Source organism: Microcaecilia unicolor, chromosome 1 (genome assembly GCF_901765095.1).
Source record: "Microcaecilia unicolor chromosome 1, aMicUni1.1, whole genome shotgun sequence".
NCBI lineage: Eukaryota > Metazoa > Chordata > Amphibia > Gymnophiona > Siphonopidae > Microcaecilia > Microcaecilia unicolor.
In genome coordinates this window covers 118203492-118220384 of record NC_044031.1, presented here as the reverse complement: position 1 = coordinate 118220384, position 16893 = coordinate 118203492, and the positions used below count along the sequence as shown (strand labels likewise).

At 46.0% G+C, this 16893-nt stretch overlaps 1 protein-coding gene across 1 annotated transcript in view; it reads right to left on the bottom strand.

The window, feature by feature from the left end:
• Window positions 1–16893, bottom strand: part of ST8SIA6 (ST8 alpha-N-acetyl-neuraminide alpha-2,8-sialyltransferase 6) — a 158355-nt gene that overhangs the window by 104044 nt on the left and 37418 nt on the right. The window contains exon 3 of the mRNA XM_030189932.1: window positions 3219–3311. Coding sequence (XP_030045792.1) covers window positions 3219–3311 — 93 coding nt within the window. The remainder of the gene's footprint in view (window positions 1–3218; window positions 3312–16893) is intronic.

The following is a 16893-nucleotide window of genomic DNA, read 5'->3' as shown; positions in this document are numbered from 1 at the left end:
CCATGGAGATAGGCGTTCGCATTCGATTATGCCCCTCTATGGCTCCTCCCCTACAATAGTCACACCCACAGTAGCCACACCCCTTTTACCAGTCATGGCACATATAAGCAGGCATCATTGAAACTATTACACCAGTATAGTAGAAAAAAAAATAACTTGTGGGTTTTTTTTCATTATAATTTCTGTAAGCTGTTAAAGCTCCAGTATACCCAAAATGACACAAACCAAATTAGCATACAGACCAGGAATTAGGAGAACAGTCTTGCCAAATCTGAAACAATATGTTACCAAAATCTCAGAACATATATGGTGAGATGCCCCACCCAGTGCATCCCAGGATACACTGGGCAGGGCTGGGCGCCGCCATATTGAAGGCGGTGCTAAAGGAAGAGGAGGGAGGCCACCTCCCTCCTCCAACCCAAGGTAGGGGGGTTTGGGGGGATTGACCGTGGCCCACTGGGCCACCAGGGACTTCTTTATAATGCTGGGGGATGGTTAGGGGGGGCTGGAGACCCACTGGATCTGCAGCCTCCCCTGAACCTGTGTCGAGGGGGGTCGGGTGGACCAGAGGTCTGGTGGACCTCCAACCCCCTGTAGCTGGGGGTGGTGTTGGTTCCTGTGGGGGGGTTGCTTCATTGGGGGGAATAGGGGCCTGCTAGCATGCAAATGCATGCTGGACAGGGCTCACCATGGGAGGGGTGGGTCGTCAGTCGCCCACTGGGCCACCAGGGACTTCATACAATATTGGGGGGAGGGTTAGGGGTGCTGGTGACCCACTGGTTCTCCAGCCCTCCCTTAACCTGGGTTGGGGGGGTCAGGGGGACCGGAGGTCCGGCGGACCTCCAGCCCCCTATCGCTGGGGGGGGGGGTCATTGATTCCTACAGGGGGTTGATTTTATTGGGGGGCTCACCATTCCTCCCCAATGGTCTGCAAACCCTAATGCCAGCTCTGAGCTGGTGTCACTGATCATTGGGGATGAATAGGTTAGCATGCATTTGCATGCTATTTGCGCTGAGCCCTGTTTTGCATGCATTTCCATGCTAGTTGCATTCAGAGCCTGCAAGCGCGTTGTTTCACACGCTCAGGGAATCTGATCATGAGGCGGTAGGAAACACAGGCGCTAGCATGGCGCTAACAGCCTCTAGTGCCTGCGTTTGCTTCTGATCATCAGCCCGTTAGTACTTAAGCACTTGTAGAAAAACTACCTTTCAAACACTTTTTGGCTCAGAAATCTATCTCACTATCAGGGCTCTTTCACACATGCCCTCAATCTCAGGGTTGCCATATAAAAAAAAAAAAAATTTCCACCCAAAACAGACCAAAACCCGCCCAAAAACAGCATACACCCCACCCCCGACGTCATCACCCCCGCCCCTTCCGTCATCACCCCCACCCCCAGGTCATCAACCCCGCCCCTTCCGTAATCAACCCCGCCCCCGCCATCATCAGCCCTACCCCTTCCGTCATCACCCCCGCCCCCGCCGTCATCACCCCCGCCCCCACCGTCATCGCCCCGCCCAATACGTCGGAAAACCCCGCCCAAAACATCACAAACCCCGCCTCTGTCACCATTAGCCCCACCCCCCACCGGCCAAAAAACCGCCCCAAAACCCGCACAAAAAAAAAACAAAACCAGCCCAAAAAACCGCAACCCGCCACGGGCAAAAGTTTCCCGCGGCGGGTTGCGGAAAACCGCCCAATTGGGCGGGAAAACCGCCCATCTGGCAACCCTGCTCAATCTTCAGTGTCTTGTGCCCCTCCCCCCCCCAGGCAAGCTGTTGCTAATGGAGACAGTGATTCTGAGTCACCAGCTGACCTCTACTAGCCAATCAGATCTCAGATCACAGATGTTTTGATGCATGGACCCTAACTAAACTTTTCACAATCTCCATTTTGAAAGAGAAATTCTCCATAGAGAATAATAGAAGTTACATTTTTAATAAAAAATACCACAAAAATTACTATGAAATTTGTTCAAAATGTCCTTTAACCATTGGTACCACCAAACCACACACACTATTCATCTTTCATATATTTTAACATAGATTTAGTGATGTTCACACATATTTGTCATAAATTACTCTTAAAACCCCCATAAAACCAGAGACATCCACTCTAATAAAATTCTGCATCATTCCATGCACACCCCCAAGCAACGTTTGCTAAAAAATACAAAATTAAAGCTCAGAACTGGCCCAAACTAAAACCTTCTCATTTGACCACAAAAATGATTTTTTTTCAAAAAACTTCAAAGTACTAGCCCACCTAAAAAGATTCTCAGGAACACAAGACTACAATTTGTTTCCCTCAAAAATGAAGCCTTTAAGCCCTGGCCCAACGGGACCAAAAAACACATTTTAAAAAGAAACTAAACAAAATCTTGGTCCACCAGACTCCTTACCTGGTCCCCAGAAGGGTCCTCAATCGATCTCCACCACTGGTCTGGGCCTTGGAGGTTTCTCCACAATAGCGACAAAACACCGCAATTTACTGCAATTACTGCATAACTCCATGGGGATGCCTCCAAAATCTAGGCCCGGGAGCACTACCACACATGCGCGAAAAGTTGTGCATGATCAAAGCCTCCTCCTACAGGTCGAATCTGGCCATTCTCCTGCTCGCACCTGGTCAGGAAACATCACTACTTGGCCGGGCAATGTTGGTGGAGGTTGCAAACAGCGTGGCTCCCCCCCTCCCCGGGGAATCCCAACTAGCACCAGAGCTACCATGGGAGACAGAACTGGCCACCAATGCCTTCTGGAAGCCCAGAGACCCCCACCCCACCACGACCCCAGGTAAATAAATATACCCACTGGGTTAAAATAAGAATACAGCATAATCTTCTCAAAATATAATGCTCAAAATCGTCTTTCTGGAAGCTTTTCTTGGTGTTCTAGTTTTGGTCCCAACCTATTTTCCATATCTACCTGTGTAGTCTCTCAGAAGTTGCAGCACTGCCTTGCTTCCACAAATCTACATTCTATTTTATATTGCCATCTTATAGGATTCATATCAAACTCTCAAGGGACACATTCAAATTTCAGTCTGGCCAACCAAATCTTACAAGAATGCAGAACTGTAAAGTATCATTAGATTAATAAACTGAAAATCATACCCTCTACTAGCATGCCTCTGACAAGTTTCATTCTGATAAAATCTATTCTTAGTTTATCATGTAAATTAAATACAAATAATGAGAAAGCAAGACTCACTTTACCTTTTTCTTAAAGATGCGAAAAGAAGTTTGTCTTGCATTTCTCTGCATAGCGATGTGTTCACAATATGCACAACTTTTTCATTAGCATGTATCCTATTAAAACAGATAAAGCAAAAATAAGTATTTAAAATATCTTATTATTTATGCAATTCAACAAATATCACACAAGCAGCAACTTGAAAGGAAATACACTCTGATCACTCCAATCTCCCCCATAGCTCCAATCCAATCCCCCCATCCCCCACACATCTGATCCCACCTAAAGGCCCCCTGAAGCTCTGATGCCAACCCCATGCATTAACCCTACCCCTGTACAAAAACCCTGCCCTGAAAGAAAACCTCCTTCCCCTTGAACTCACTGCTGCCCCACCATCCAGCCTCCCAAGACATACCCAGGGGTAGTGGTCAGTTGTGTCTGGGCAGGAGCAGTCTCACTCTGCTCCTGCTGGGACTTAGCCAGACTTCTAAAAAGCTGCCATCACTCCTAATGGTATCCTCACAGTACTACTTCTATGGACACCCTTCCGTATACAGAAATTCTCTCCTTATATGGAAAGATGCCTGCTAGAAGCAGTAGCACATTATCGTTACTAGGGGTCAAGGCAGCCATTTTGGAGCCTGTCCAAGACCACCATAGACAACCCCAGGTAGGTCCTGGGGTGAGGTTGAGGTAGTGAGGGAGAGTGCTGGGGGAGGGGAAGGTTTTTGGGGAGGTAGGGTTATGGATGGAGGGACAGGTTTCTGGATGGATGCATGGGTGGTACTGAAACTTCAGGGGCCTTCAAGGTGGAGTTTGGATGTGGAGGGGGTGTGAAAGTGAGGAGTTCAGATTTGCAGGGAGGATTGGAGCATTATGGAGGAGATTAGAGGGATCAGAGATACGGGAGGGAAGTGCCACTTCAGATCTTGTTTGGAAAGCAGCTGCATTACTGGACTGCGGGCATCATGGCTGCACTTAGTGCCCTCTCTTTAGGAGGCGGTAGTTTCAGCCACACTACTGGCAGTGGTGACAGCTAATTCACGGCAATGACCTGTGCTAGCTGTCCCAGACAGTCACACCTCTGATAAATTCATATACTTTCCACAATGTGATTTTCCGGATTTAATTTGTGATGTGCTATCTCTCACTGTTACCAATAACCTACCCTTCAATTATGGGCTGCTCATGTCTTTGTCAGTGGGCAAACTTACAAAATCAGCAAGGGATCAAATACTTATTTCCACCACTGTATATAGAATCTCCCTCAATGTGTCCTTTAGACAGCTGTTGCAAAATAATTAAGTATGTCTTAAAACATAGTTTTGCAGGAAATGACATTTTGAAATGCTGTTACTTAAATGCCAGCCACTGTAGAAGAAAATGTAAAAGCTAAATCCGACACTGCACGTTAAAATCTGCTTTCTACTAAAATGACAGCTTTTCTGCTTGCTTCCGTTTTCTTAATTGGATTCTCATAAGTAGAAAATATCTTTGCTAGATTGTTTCTTTCAAAGACAGCATACATTAAGAATGATGAAATGAAGGACTAAGCAGGGCAGTGGCCTAGAACGTGAGGAGGTGAGTCCTGCAGTCTGCCTACCGAGACTTATTAATCTGCTGATATGATGGTCACCATGGCAACCTGCTCTGCCAGCAAAGCTTGAAGTAGCAAATAAAGAAGAAAAAGATGATAAAAGTTGTTTTTGAAAACTTTTATATATTAGCCTTTGATATATTTTATGATAATGACAATACTGCACTAGCCAGCTAAGCATTAGCTCTCTGGTCAGAGCTCTGAGGCAAAACTATTTCTGCAGGCCTCTCATCTCCCAAGGAAAAGCTGCATTCCAGTGGGATTTATTAAATCTATTGTAAATTCAACATGTAGACAAGACATCGGCAGGGAAGTAGCCTGAAAGGTGGATTTAGCCTTAGTCCTGCTATCAGTAGGTTATTATCAGCTGATACAGTGATATTGTTGGTGGCTGGTTCCAACAGCACATTATCACTATTGGTCATTATATCTTCCCTGTTTTATTTTGTGTTATGTAAATAATTCTACTGACCTATCTACCTAATTTCTTAAACAGTAATATGTTAAATTAGACCATACCTCTTACTCTGTTTATGATTATACCTTTTGCAACATAGTGTAAGCCACATTGAGCCTGCAAATAGGTGGGAAAATGTGGGGTACAAATGCAGCAAATAAATAAATAAATAAATGTCACTTGGCAAATATGTACAAACAATTATTCTTGAAAACATTTATTGTAACCTCTCTGGTATTTTGGGTTTCATAATAGCACTAATGATCCATAATTGGTAAACAATTGGTCCTGACTTTATAACAGGGCAACTATGTAACATAGTAACATAGTAGATGACGGCAGAAAAAGACCTGCACGGTCCAACCAGTCTGCCCAACAAGATAAACTCACGTGTCATTTTTTGTGTATACCTTACCTTGATTTGTACCTGTCTTTTTCAGGGCACAGACCGTATAAGTCTGCCCAGCACTATCCCCGCCTCCCAACCACCAGCCCCGCCTCCCAACCACCGGCTCTGGCACAGACCGTATAAGTCTGCCCAGCACCATCCCCACCTCCCAACCACCCACCCCACCTCCCACCACCGGCTCTGGCACAGACCGTATAAGTCTGCCCAGCACTATCCCCACCTCCCAACCACCAGCCCTGCCTCCCACCGCTGGCTAAGTTCAAAAAGTCCAAAAAGGCACCTATATTAAGCCAAATTTATAAAAGCAAACATCAGATGTGATCTAAAAATAAAATTGTGAGAGAAAAAAAAATCACACTAAATACTCTCTCACTTAAAGCAAGAATTTTTTTTCCAGATTGTCAGTAAGTGGGTATTTTATAAAGATAACATAGAGAGGCATAATCGAACGTCGCTGGCGATCTATTTTGGTGGTGGCGCAACAGCTGGTCGAAACCGTATTTTTGAAAAAGATGGCCGGCCATCTTTTTTTCGATAATACAGTTTAGCCTGGCCAAATACCAGAGGTCGCCGGGGTTGAGATCGCCGGTTTTGTTTTTCAGCGATAATGGAAAAAACTGCCAGCCATCTCAAACTCGGTGAAATGCAAGGCATTTGGTCATGTTAGGAGCCAGCATTCGTAGTGCACTGGCCCTCCTGACATGCCAGGACACCAACTGGGCACCCTAGGGGTCAGTGCGGTGGACTTCAGAAAAAGCTTCCACATGCATACAGTGGTGGAAATAAGTATTTGATCCCTTGCTGATTTTGTAAGTTTGCCCACTGACAAAGACAGGAGCAGCCCATAATTGAAGGGTAGGTTATTGGTAACAGTGAGAGATAGCACATCACAAATTAAATCCGGAAAATCACATTGTGGAAAGTATATGAATTTATTTGCATTCTGCAGAGGGAAATAAGTATTTAATCCCTCTGGCAAACAAGACCTAATACTTGGTGGCAAAACCCTTGTTGGCAAGCACAGCGGTCAGACGTCTTCTGTAGTTGATGATGAGGTTTGCACACATGTCAGGAGGAATTTTGGTCCACTCCTCTTTGCAGATCATCTCTAAATCATTAAGAGTTCTGGGCTGTCGCTTGGCAACTCGCAGCTTCAGCTCCCTCCATAAGTTTTCAATGGGATTAAGGTCTGGTGACTGGCTAGGCCACTCCATGACCCTAATGTGCTTCTTCCTGAGCCACTCCTTTGTTGCCTTGGCTGTATGTTTTGGGTCATTGTCGTGCTGGAAGACCCAGCCACGACCCATTTTTAAGGCCCTGGCGGAGGGAAGGAGGTTGTCACTCAGAATTGTACGGTACATGGCCCCATCCATTCTCCCATTGATGCGGTGAAGTAGTCCTGTGCCCTTAGCAGAGAAACACCCCCAAAACATAACATTTCCACCTCCATGCTTGACAGTGGGGACGGTGTTCTTTGGGTCATAGGCAGCATTTCTCTTCCTCCAAACACGGCGAGTTGAGTTCATGCCAAAGAGCTCAATTTTTGTCTCATCTGACCACAGCACCTTCTCCCAATCACTCTCGGCATCATCCAGGTGTTCACTGGCAAACTTCAGACGGGCCGTCACATGTGCCTTCCGGAGCAGGGGGACCTTGCGGGCACTGCAGGATTGCAATCCGTTATGTCGTAATGTGTTACCAATGGTTTTCGTGGTGACAGTGGTCCCAGCTGCCTTGAGATCATTGACAAGTTCCCCCCTTGTAGTTGTAGGCTGATTTCTAACCTTCCTCATGATCAAGGATACCCCACGAGGTGAGATTTTGTGTGGAGCCCCAGATCTTTGTCGATTGACAGTCATTTTGTACTTCTTCCATTTTCTTACTATGGCACCAACAGTTGTCTCCTTCTCGCCCAGCGTCTTACTGATGGTTTTGTAGCCCATTCCAGCCTTGTGCAGGTGTATGATCTTGTCCCTGACATCCTTAGACAGCTCCTTGCTCTTGGCCATTTTGTAGAGGTTAGAGTCTGACTGATTCACTGAGTCTGTGGACAGGTGGCTTTCATACAGGTGACCATTGCCGACAGCTGTCTGTCATGCAGGTAACGAGTTGATTTGGAGCATCTACCTGGTCTGTAGGGGCCAGATCTCTTACTGGTTGGTGGGGGATCAAATACTTATTTCCCTCTGCAGAATGCAAATAAATTCATATACTTTCCACAATGTGATTTTCCGGATTTAATTTGTGATGTGCTATCTCTCACTGTTACCAATAACCTACCCTTCAATTATGGGCTGCTCATGTCTTTGTCAGTGGGCAAACTTACAAAATCAGCAAGGGATCAAATACTTATTTCCACCACTGTAGCTCCGTTACTTTGGGTGCTCAGCACCCCAACCCCCCCCCCCCAAAACCCACTACCCACAAATGTACAACACTACCGTAGCTCTTAGGGGTGAAGGGGGCAACTACATGTGGATACAGTGGGTTTTGGAGGGCTCCCATTTACCAGCACAAGTGTTACAGGTGGGGGGGGGGTAGGCCTGGGTCCACCTGCCTTAAGTGCACTGCGGTACCCACTAAAAGTGCTCCAAGGATCTGCATACATGCAGGCCTCTAGGACTTGTTGCTGCTGTATAACCTTGGCACACCAGTTGACACATGAAGACTAATCTCTTTGAAAAAGTCCTTTATTTGAATAAGCATGTTTACTCACAGTTAACTGCAGATCAGAGGTTGTGCCCCACTGGCAAAGAGTCTCCCTGGTACTGAGATTAGCAGTAGGTCAGAGCTGGCAGAATGGTGTACAATGCCCTCTTTCAGCAACATTCAAGGTAATAACTAAGTTCTCTAACGTGGGTAACACATGAAAGGGATCTAAAACTGGCTGACAAAAATGGTCACTACCACTCTGACCCAGTTAGCAGGGGGAAAAGCACCATGGGAGTAGAGCCCACTACCCTACACCCACCACAATGCATTGCTGATGTGACTCTGCAGTGCACCTAACAGAAAAGGTGTCACACTCACCCGAGAGCCACATGTAGATTGGAAGGTTCCGTCTGCAAAATTGGAAAGAAATAGAGAGATTGTGGATGCTTTCCAAAGTGCTCTGCTCAGACAAATGGTGACGGAACCCACGAGGGAGGGAGCCACGTTGGATCTGGTGCTCACGAATGGGGATAGTGTGTCAAATGTCTGAGTGGCTGCACACCTGGGAAACAGTGACCATCAAACGGTTTGTTTTGATATAACGGCTCATGTGGATGGCGGCCACTCTAAACTCAAAGTCCTGGATTTCAAGCGAGCTGACTTTAACAAAATGGGAGAATACCTGAGGAAGGAGCTGATGGGCTGGGAGGACATACAAGAAGTGGAAGGACAGTGGTCCAGGCTAAAAGAAGTAATAAACAGGGCCACAGACCTTTATGTAAGGAGAGTAAATAAAAGCAAGAGAAAAAGGAAACCGATATGGTTCTCAAAGCAAGTGGCTGAGAAAATAAAGATTAAAGAGTTAGCGTTCCAGAAATATAGAAAATCTCAAGAGGAGGAACACGGGGAGGAATACCGGATGAAACTGAAAGAAGCCAAGAGAGAGGAACGTCTGGCAAAGGCGCAAGCGGAAGAACAAATGGCTAGAAATGTAAGGAGGGGAGACAAAAACTTCTTCAGGTATATTAGTGAAAGGAGAAAGACTATAAAGGGAATTGTGAGACTAAAAGATACAACGAAACGCTATGTAGAAAATGATGAAGAAAAAGCCAATTTGCTAAATAGATACTTTTGTTCTGTTTTCAGTGAAGAAAATCCTGGGGAAGGACCGAGAGGGACTGGCAAAAGTACACCTGAGAACCAGGTGGATAGAGCACTGTTCACGGAAGAGAGTGTGTATCAACAACTTGGAAAGCTAAAGGTGGACAAAGCCATGGGACCGGACGGGATCCACCCCAGAACACTGAGGGAGCTCAGAGAGGTTCTGGCAGGTCCTCTTAAAGACTTGTTTAATAAATCCTTGGAGACGGGAGAGGTTCCGAGGGATTGGAGAACGGCGGAGGTGGTCCCTCTTCACAAAAGTGGGGATAGGGAAGAAGCTGGAAACTACAGGCCGGTAAGCCTCACTTCAGTTATTGGAAAAGTAATGGAAGCCATGCTGAAGGAAAGGATAGTGAATTTCCTGGAAGCCAATAAGTTGCAAGATCCCAGACAACATGGCTTCACCAAAGGGAAATCGTGCCAAACGAATCTCATTGAATTCTTTGACTGGGTGACCGGAGAATTAAATCAAGGACGTGCTATGGACGTAATCTACTTAGATTTCAGCAAGGCTTTTGACACGGTTCCCCACAAGAGGCTCTTAAATAAACTAGACGGGCTGAAGATAGGACCCGAAGTGGTAAACTGGATTAGAAACTGGTTGACGGGCAGACGCCAGAGGGTGGTGGTGAATGGAGTTCGCTCGGAGGAGGGAAAGGTGAGTAGTGGAGTGCCTCAGGGATCGGTGCTGGGGCCAATTCTGTTCAATATATTTGTGAGTGACATTGCCGAAGGGTTACAAGGTAAAGTTTGCCTTTTTGCGGATGACACCAAGATTTCCAACAGAGTGGACACCCCGGAGGGAGTGGAAAACATGAAAAAAGATCTGAAGAAGCTAGAAGAATGGTCTAACGTATGGCAATTAAAATTCAATGCGAAGAAATGCAAAGTGATGCACTTAGGGAGTAGAAATCCAAGGGAGACGTATGTGTTAGGCGGGGAGAGTCTGATAGGCACGGACAGGGAGAGGGATCTTGGGGTGATAGTATCTGAGGACCTGAAGGCGACGAAACAGTGCGACAAGGCAGTGGCCGTAGCTAGAAGATTGCTAGGCTGTATAGAGAGAGGAGTGACCAGCAGAAGAAAGGAGGTTTTAATGCCCCTGTAAAAGACGTTGGTGAGGCCCCACCTGGAGTATTGTGTTCAGTTTTGGAGGCCATATCTTGCGAAGGATGTAAAAAAAATGGAAGCGGTGCAAAGAAAAGCTACGAGGATGGTATGGGATTTGCGTTCCAAGACGTATGAAGAGAGACTTGCTGACCTGAACATGTATACCCTGGAGGAAAGGAGGAACAGGGGTGATATGATACAGACGTTCAAATATTTGAAAGGTATTAATCCGCAAACGAATCTTTTCCGGAGATGGGAAGGCGGTAGAACGAGAGGACATGAAATGAGATTGAAGGGGGGCAGACTCAGGAAAGATGTCAGGAAGTATTTTTTCACGGAGAGGGTGGTGGACGCTTGGAATGCCCTCCCGCGGGAGGTGGTGGAGATGAAAACGGTAACGGAGTTCAAACATGCGTGGGATATGCATAAAGGAATCCTGTGCATAAGGAATGGATCCTCAGAAGTTTAGCTGAAATTGGGTGGCGGAGCAGGTGAGGGGAAGAGGGGTTGGTGGTTGGGAGGCTAGGATAGGGGAGGGCAGACTTATACGGTCTGTACCAGAGCCGATGATGGGAGGCGGGACTGGTGGTTGGGAGGCGGGAAATACTGCTGGGCAGACTTATACGGTCTGTGCCCTGAAAAGGACAGGTACAAATTCAAGGTAAGGTATACACATGTGAGTTTGTCTTGGGCAGACTGGATGGACCATGCAGGTCTTTTTCTGCCGTCATCTACTATGTTACTATGTTACTATCACAACCAGGGAAAGGCTGTCAGAGGATAGAACACATTCTGCTGTCATGGAGGTGGGTACGGCATTTGAGGCTGGCATACAGGCTGGCAAAAAAGGTTTTTAGTTTTATTGTTTTAGTGTGGGATGGGGGTTGGTGACCACTGGGGGAGTACGGGGAGGTCATCCCCAATTCCCTCCGGTGGTCATCTGGTCAGTTGGGGCACCTTTTTGAGGCTTGGTCGTGAAAATTAAAGAACCAAGTAAACCCAGCGAAATACTGCTGAACGCCGCTTTTTTTTTCCATTATCCACGAAAGCCGGCCATCTGGTAGCCACGCCCATGCCCTGCCTTCGCTACGCCGTCGACACCCCCCCCCCCCCCCCCTTGAACTTTCCCCGGCCAGGCAATGGGAAAACGGCAATGCTGTCAAAAAAGCTGCTTTCGATTATACCGATTTGGCCGCTTTTGCGAGATCGCCGGCCATCTCCCAATTTATGTCGGAAAATGGCCGGCGATCACTTTCGAAAATAAGCTTGATAGGTGCCTCTGTGCTTTGATATGTAGGCAGGCGCTTGTATGTGACCTCAGTGTTATCATGTTTGGGGGAGGAATTTGGACAGGGTGCAGTCATAAAGTATGCACATCTCTATATATAAAATGCACCTCCAACGTTCTAAATTTGTAGTTGCAAGATCCCATGAGTGTCTGCCCCGCCCCCGCTTCACAACGTGATGACGTTGAGGGCGGAGCAATGACACAACAAATCGGATTGTCATTTGGTAATCTCTGTTTCCACTCCCCAATGCAGCCGTCATTCCCATACATTCAAAACCAACCAACAACGGTGCTGGACCCCGTCCCCCCGCCTGCAGTCCCCCTCACCCACCCTCCCACAGCCACTTGCTCACCGTTCCACCGTACTCCCTCTCCTCTCCGACTCCGGCCATGGTGCACGACAATTACTACACACGACCAAGGAAGCCAATTGGTTAATCTCTGTTTCCACTCCCCAACACAGCCGTCATTCCCGTACACTCAAAAACAAGCACATGTGAAGGGGCATAATCGAACGGAAACGTCTATCTCCATGGGCGTTTATCTCCGAGAACGGGTCCGTGAAGGGGCGGACCGAACCGTATTTTCGAAAAATATGGACGTTTATCTTTTTTTGGAGCTGGGCGTTTTTGTTTTTCAGCGATAATGGAAAATGAAAGCGCCCAGCTCAAAAACGAATAACTCCAAGACATTTATTCGTGGGAGGGGCCAGGATTCGTAGTGCACTGGTCCCCCTCACATGCCAGGACACCAACCGGGCACCCTAGGGGGCACTTTTACAAAAAAAAAAGGTAAAACAGCTCCCAGGTGCATAGCAGCCTTCCCTTGTGTGTTGAGCCCCCCAAATCCCCCTCAAAACCCACTGCCCACAAGTCTACACCATTACTATAGCCCTAAGGGGTGAAGGGGGGCACCTACATTTGGGTACAGTGGGTTTGGGGGGCGGTTTGGAGGGCTCCCATTTACCAGCACAAGTGTAACAGGTGGGGGGGGATGGGCCTGGGTCCACCTGCCTGAAGTCCACTGCACCCCCTAATAACTGCTTCAGTGACCTGCATACTGCTGCCAGGGAGGTGGGTATGACATTTGAGGGTGAAAATAAAAAGTTGTGAAACAGCATATTTTGTGGTGGGAGGGGATTTGTGACCACTGGGGGAGTCAGGGGAGGTCATCCCCGATTCCCTCCAGTGGTCATCTGGTCATTTAGGGCACTTTTTGGGGCCTTATTCGTGGAAAAACAGGGTCCAGGAAAAGTGCCCTAAATTCTCGCTAAAAACGCCATCTCTGATCGGCAGATAACCACGCCCCAGTTCCGCCTTCACCACGCCTTTGACACGCCCCCATCAACTTTGTCCACATCCGCGACGGAGTGCAGTTGAAAACGTCCAAATTCGGATTTCGATTATACCGCTTTATTCGTTTTTGTGAGATAAACGTCTATCGCCCGATTTGGGTCACAATATAGGCGTTTTTCTATTTCGATTATAAGCAGGATAGTCACTCTCACATACATTCTCTCAAACATACACACTCCAAGGAAAACCTGGCTAGCACCCGTTTCATTTGTGTCAGAAACGGGCCTTTTTTACTAGTATCTTATAAAATAGACACTTTATCTGATGTAACTGTATGTGGCCTTGTAGTCATGAATTTGGCAGGTTCTAAGCTGTTTTTTATAGAGAAACATAAATATCCATTTTAGATAGCCCATTGAGGTCAGAATTGAGACATTCAGGATAGGACATCTTTAATGCCCTTTCTGTCTGCAGGCATTCCCAGGGGTATAATTTGGGCAGAATTGTGATCTGCATATGTACTGTAAAAAATACATACACACACAAATAGAGTACATAGACACATTCACATCAGCCCTGAAACAGGTATTTTATTCTGTTCTATGACATACATTTCACCTTACTTCATTTGAATTCAAGGTAGATTACAATATAAGAGATCAAGTTACAGCAGATCATAAAATGACAAAGTCGTGTATTAACTAATTCTGAGAACAAGTATGTCTTTAAGGCTTTTCAAAATAAAATATACGAAGGGATACATCTTACTTGTACAGATTTGTGAAAGAGCATCTGTGCACTATTGGAGATAGTTCTATGAAACAGACATAAAATAGGTATTTTAGGAAAGAATTTAGGCACCCTGTTATGAAATGAGCCTCATGCTGTTATCTTCTTCTGTACCAGGTTACAGTATTCCTGTCACACACAGATTTCTTTAGTCCCACTTATCTTCTTTATTTTCACATACTTGTCAGTCTACAACTCACAAATATATTCAAAACCAGCCAGCTTTCCAACCTTCCTGAGAGTCAACTTACATGCATATATATCATTATGTGTGTGACCAGTGTTGAGAGAAATCAGACTTCCCCACAGAATTCTGTATGCTCTCGGGTAGTAGGCTGAGAAATACAGAGCTCACGCTGCATAACATCTTGTGCTTAACTTGCACTCTTCTCACTAGGCAGAGACGCAGTTCATCATCATCCATGACAACTATAATGTAAATGCTGATGTCTTGTGCTAAATCCATTTAATTACTTTTTTTTAGCAATTTAATGATGCTCATAGAAATTTCTTACAACTTTTTGATGCCAAAGCCAGGTGTTAAGCATCCCTCCCCCCCCCCCCCCCCCCACACACACACATACACTATCAAAAGGATTCTATAATACGCTACCAGAACCCTTGTCACTTCTCATTTGGATTATTGCAATTTACTTCTCACTGGTCTTCCTCTCAGCCATCTCTCTCCTCTCCAGTCTGTCCAAAATTCTGCAGCATGACTTATTTTCCGCCAAAATCGTTATACCCACACTAGCCCACTCCTCAAGTCACTTCACTGGCTCCCTGTCCGCTTCCGCATACAATTGAAACTTCTCTTACTGACCTTTAAATGCATCCATTCTGCAGCTCCCCATTACCTCTCCACTCTCAGCTCTCCCTACATTCCTCCCCGTGAACTCCACTCACTGGACAAATCTCTCTTGTCGTCCCCCTTCTCCTCCACTGCTAACTCCAGACTTCGTTCCTTTTCCCTCGCGGCACCTTATGCCTAGAATAGACTTCCTGAGCCTGTACGTCTAGCTCCATCTCTACCTGTTTTCAAATCTATGCTGAAAACCCACCTTTTCACCACTGCTTTTGGCTCCTAGCTACTACTCATTTGCCTCCCCTTGTTCCTTCTCACCCAGTACTTCCCTCGCCCTTAATTGTCTTAATTGACTTAATTCTCTTAATTATCTTAATTGGCATCGCCCTTAATTGTCTTGTCTTTTAGATTGTAAGCTCTATTGAGCAGGGACTGTCTCTCTATGTCAGGTGTTCAGCGCTGCGTGCATCTGGTAGCGCTATACAAATGTTAATAATAATAGTAATAATATAAATGGAATGTCTATTTTATTTTATTTACACAATTCAGAACCATCTTCTAGCCTCCCTTCCTACCCCCACCCTCCCCCCCCAAAATCCCTATAGTTTAGTGTACGACAGAGAAATTCACCAAGCAGTCTGGTTCAATTTCACACTTCATATGCATATCTGAATTAGATATTCCTCATTTTGAAGCTCTTTACTTCGTATATGCAACAGCTGTGAACAATTTGACATTGCATTTAATTTAAGCAGGCATTTATTGAAACCATTTGTGAATATGTATAAGGCAAATGCTCAGCTCTTCCGAAGAAAAGTTTTCACCCAGGTTCAATTTATTATTGAACATCGTGTGCCATGTAGCTAGACTTGCAGTTGTTACACCAAAATCTCCTAATTTTTGCATCTGTGCCTTCCTTTAACAACTCTGAAGAGAGATTTAGAAAACAGGTGAAGGGCAATTCTATCAGTAGGCCTTCATGGTTATGTGCCCCTTTGCATGCGTAAGTGCAGAGTATAGTGGTACTCATGCAATGAGTATAGTGGAATTCATGGCCGATTTAGGGGGGGGGGGCAAAATTTCATCCCTTCTCTCACCCTCCTCATCCCTCTTGCATCCCCGAAACCAAAAGAACTACATGAGCTGGCAAGGATTTGCAAGCCCCACCAGCTGAAGACTTCCTCTCGGCAGAAGGAACATTTACCTCCTATGCAGCTGGTGGCAGCATCCCCAAACCACCGACATGGCTAACCTCAACGCATGCACGAAGGGTGGGGTTGCAGCAGCTTGAGGACACTGCCGCCGGCTGCATAGGATGTAAGTTGTCCTTCTGCCAGGAGGAGGTCTTCGGCTGGTGGGGCTTGCAGATCCCCATCAGCCACACCAACGGAGAACTAATTTTGAATGTTCCTGAACCCGAAATGGGTGGCCCACCCGTGGTTATGCCACTGCACTCAAGTGTGTAAGTGCCCTGAGTGCTATTCTTTAAGGAAATGAGAAGTGCTATAGCTGGAAGAGAAAATGATGTGGTGAAGCATATGCAGGACATGGCCGAGGCAGAATGCTGTAAATTATGTGCACTCTTGCAGCATTTGGCTGCCTGAAGTTACAGAAGATCTATGGGTGGAGTAGATGTGGGCATCTAAATATAAGGTGTGCCAATGCTGGGTTCTGCTATTGTTCTGTAATGGAATATAGAGGTGCCCAGATCAATATAGAGTGGGCTTTCACCGCACAGCATCAGGTGCCCAAATGGAAGTGCCACTTATAGCATTGCTTCCCTAGTGCCTTATTTGAACATATGCAAGTCTCGGCTTATTCAGAAAGCCCCACTTCATTTTAAATTGACTGAAAGAAAATATTTATTTTTGATTACATCACTAAAACTCCCTCTGATTTCCACATATCCCACACTGAAAACTCCATCCCTTGCAGGAAATCAGTGTTCATTGTTAAAAGCATGAAATGTATCTTAGCAAGCTTCTCCTGCTGTCCTACATGTGGTCTTTTTCTACCCACACACTCTGCCTTGTCCCACTGTGCAATTGTACTTGAATTGCAACACTGTCTTCCTTCCACAAATCTCTCTCTATATTTTTTATATTATTTGAAATGTATCATGTATTTAATACCTG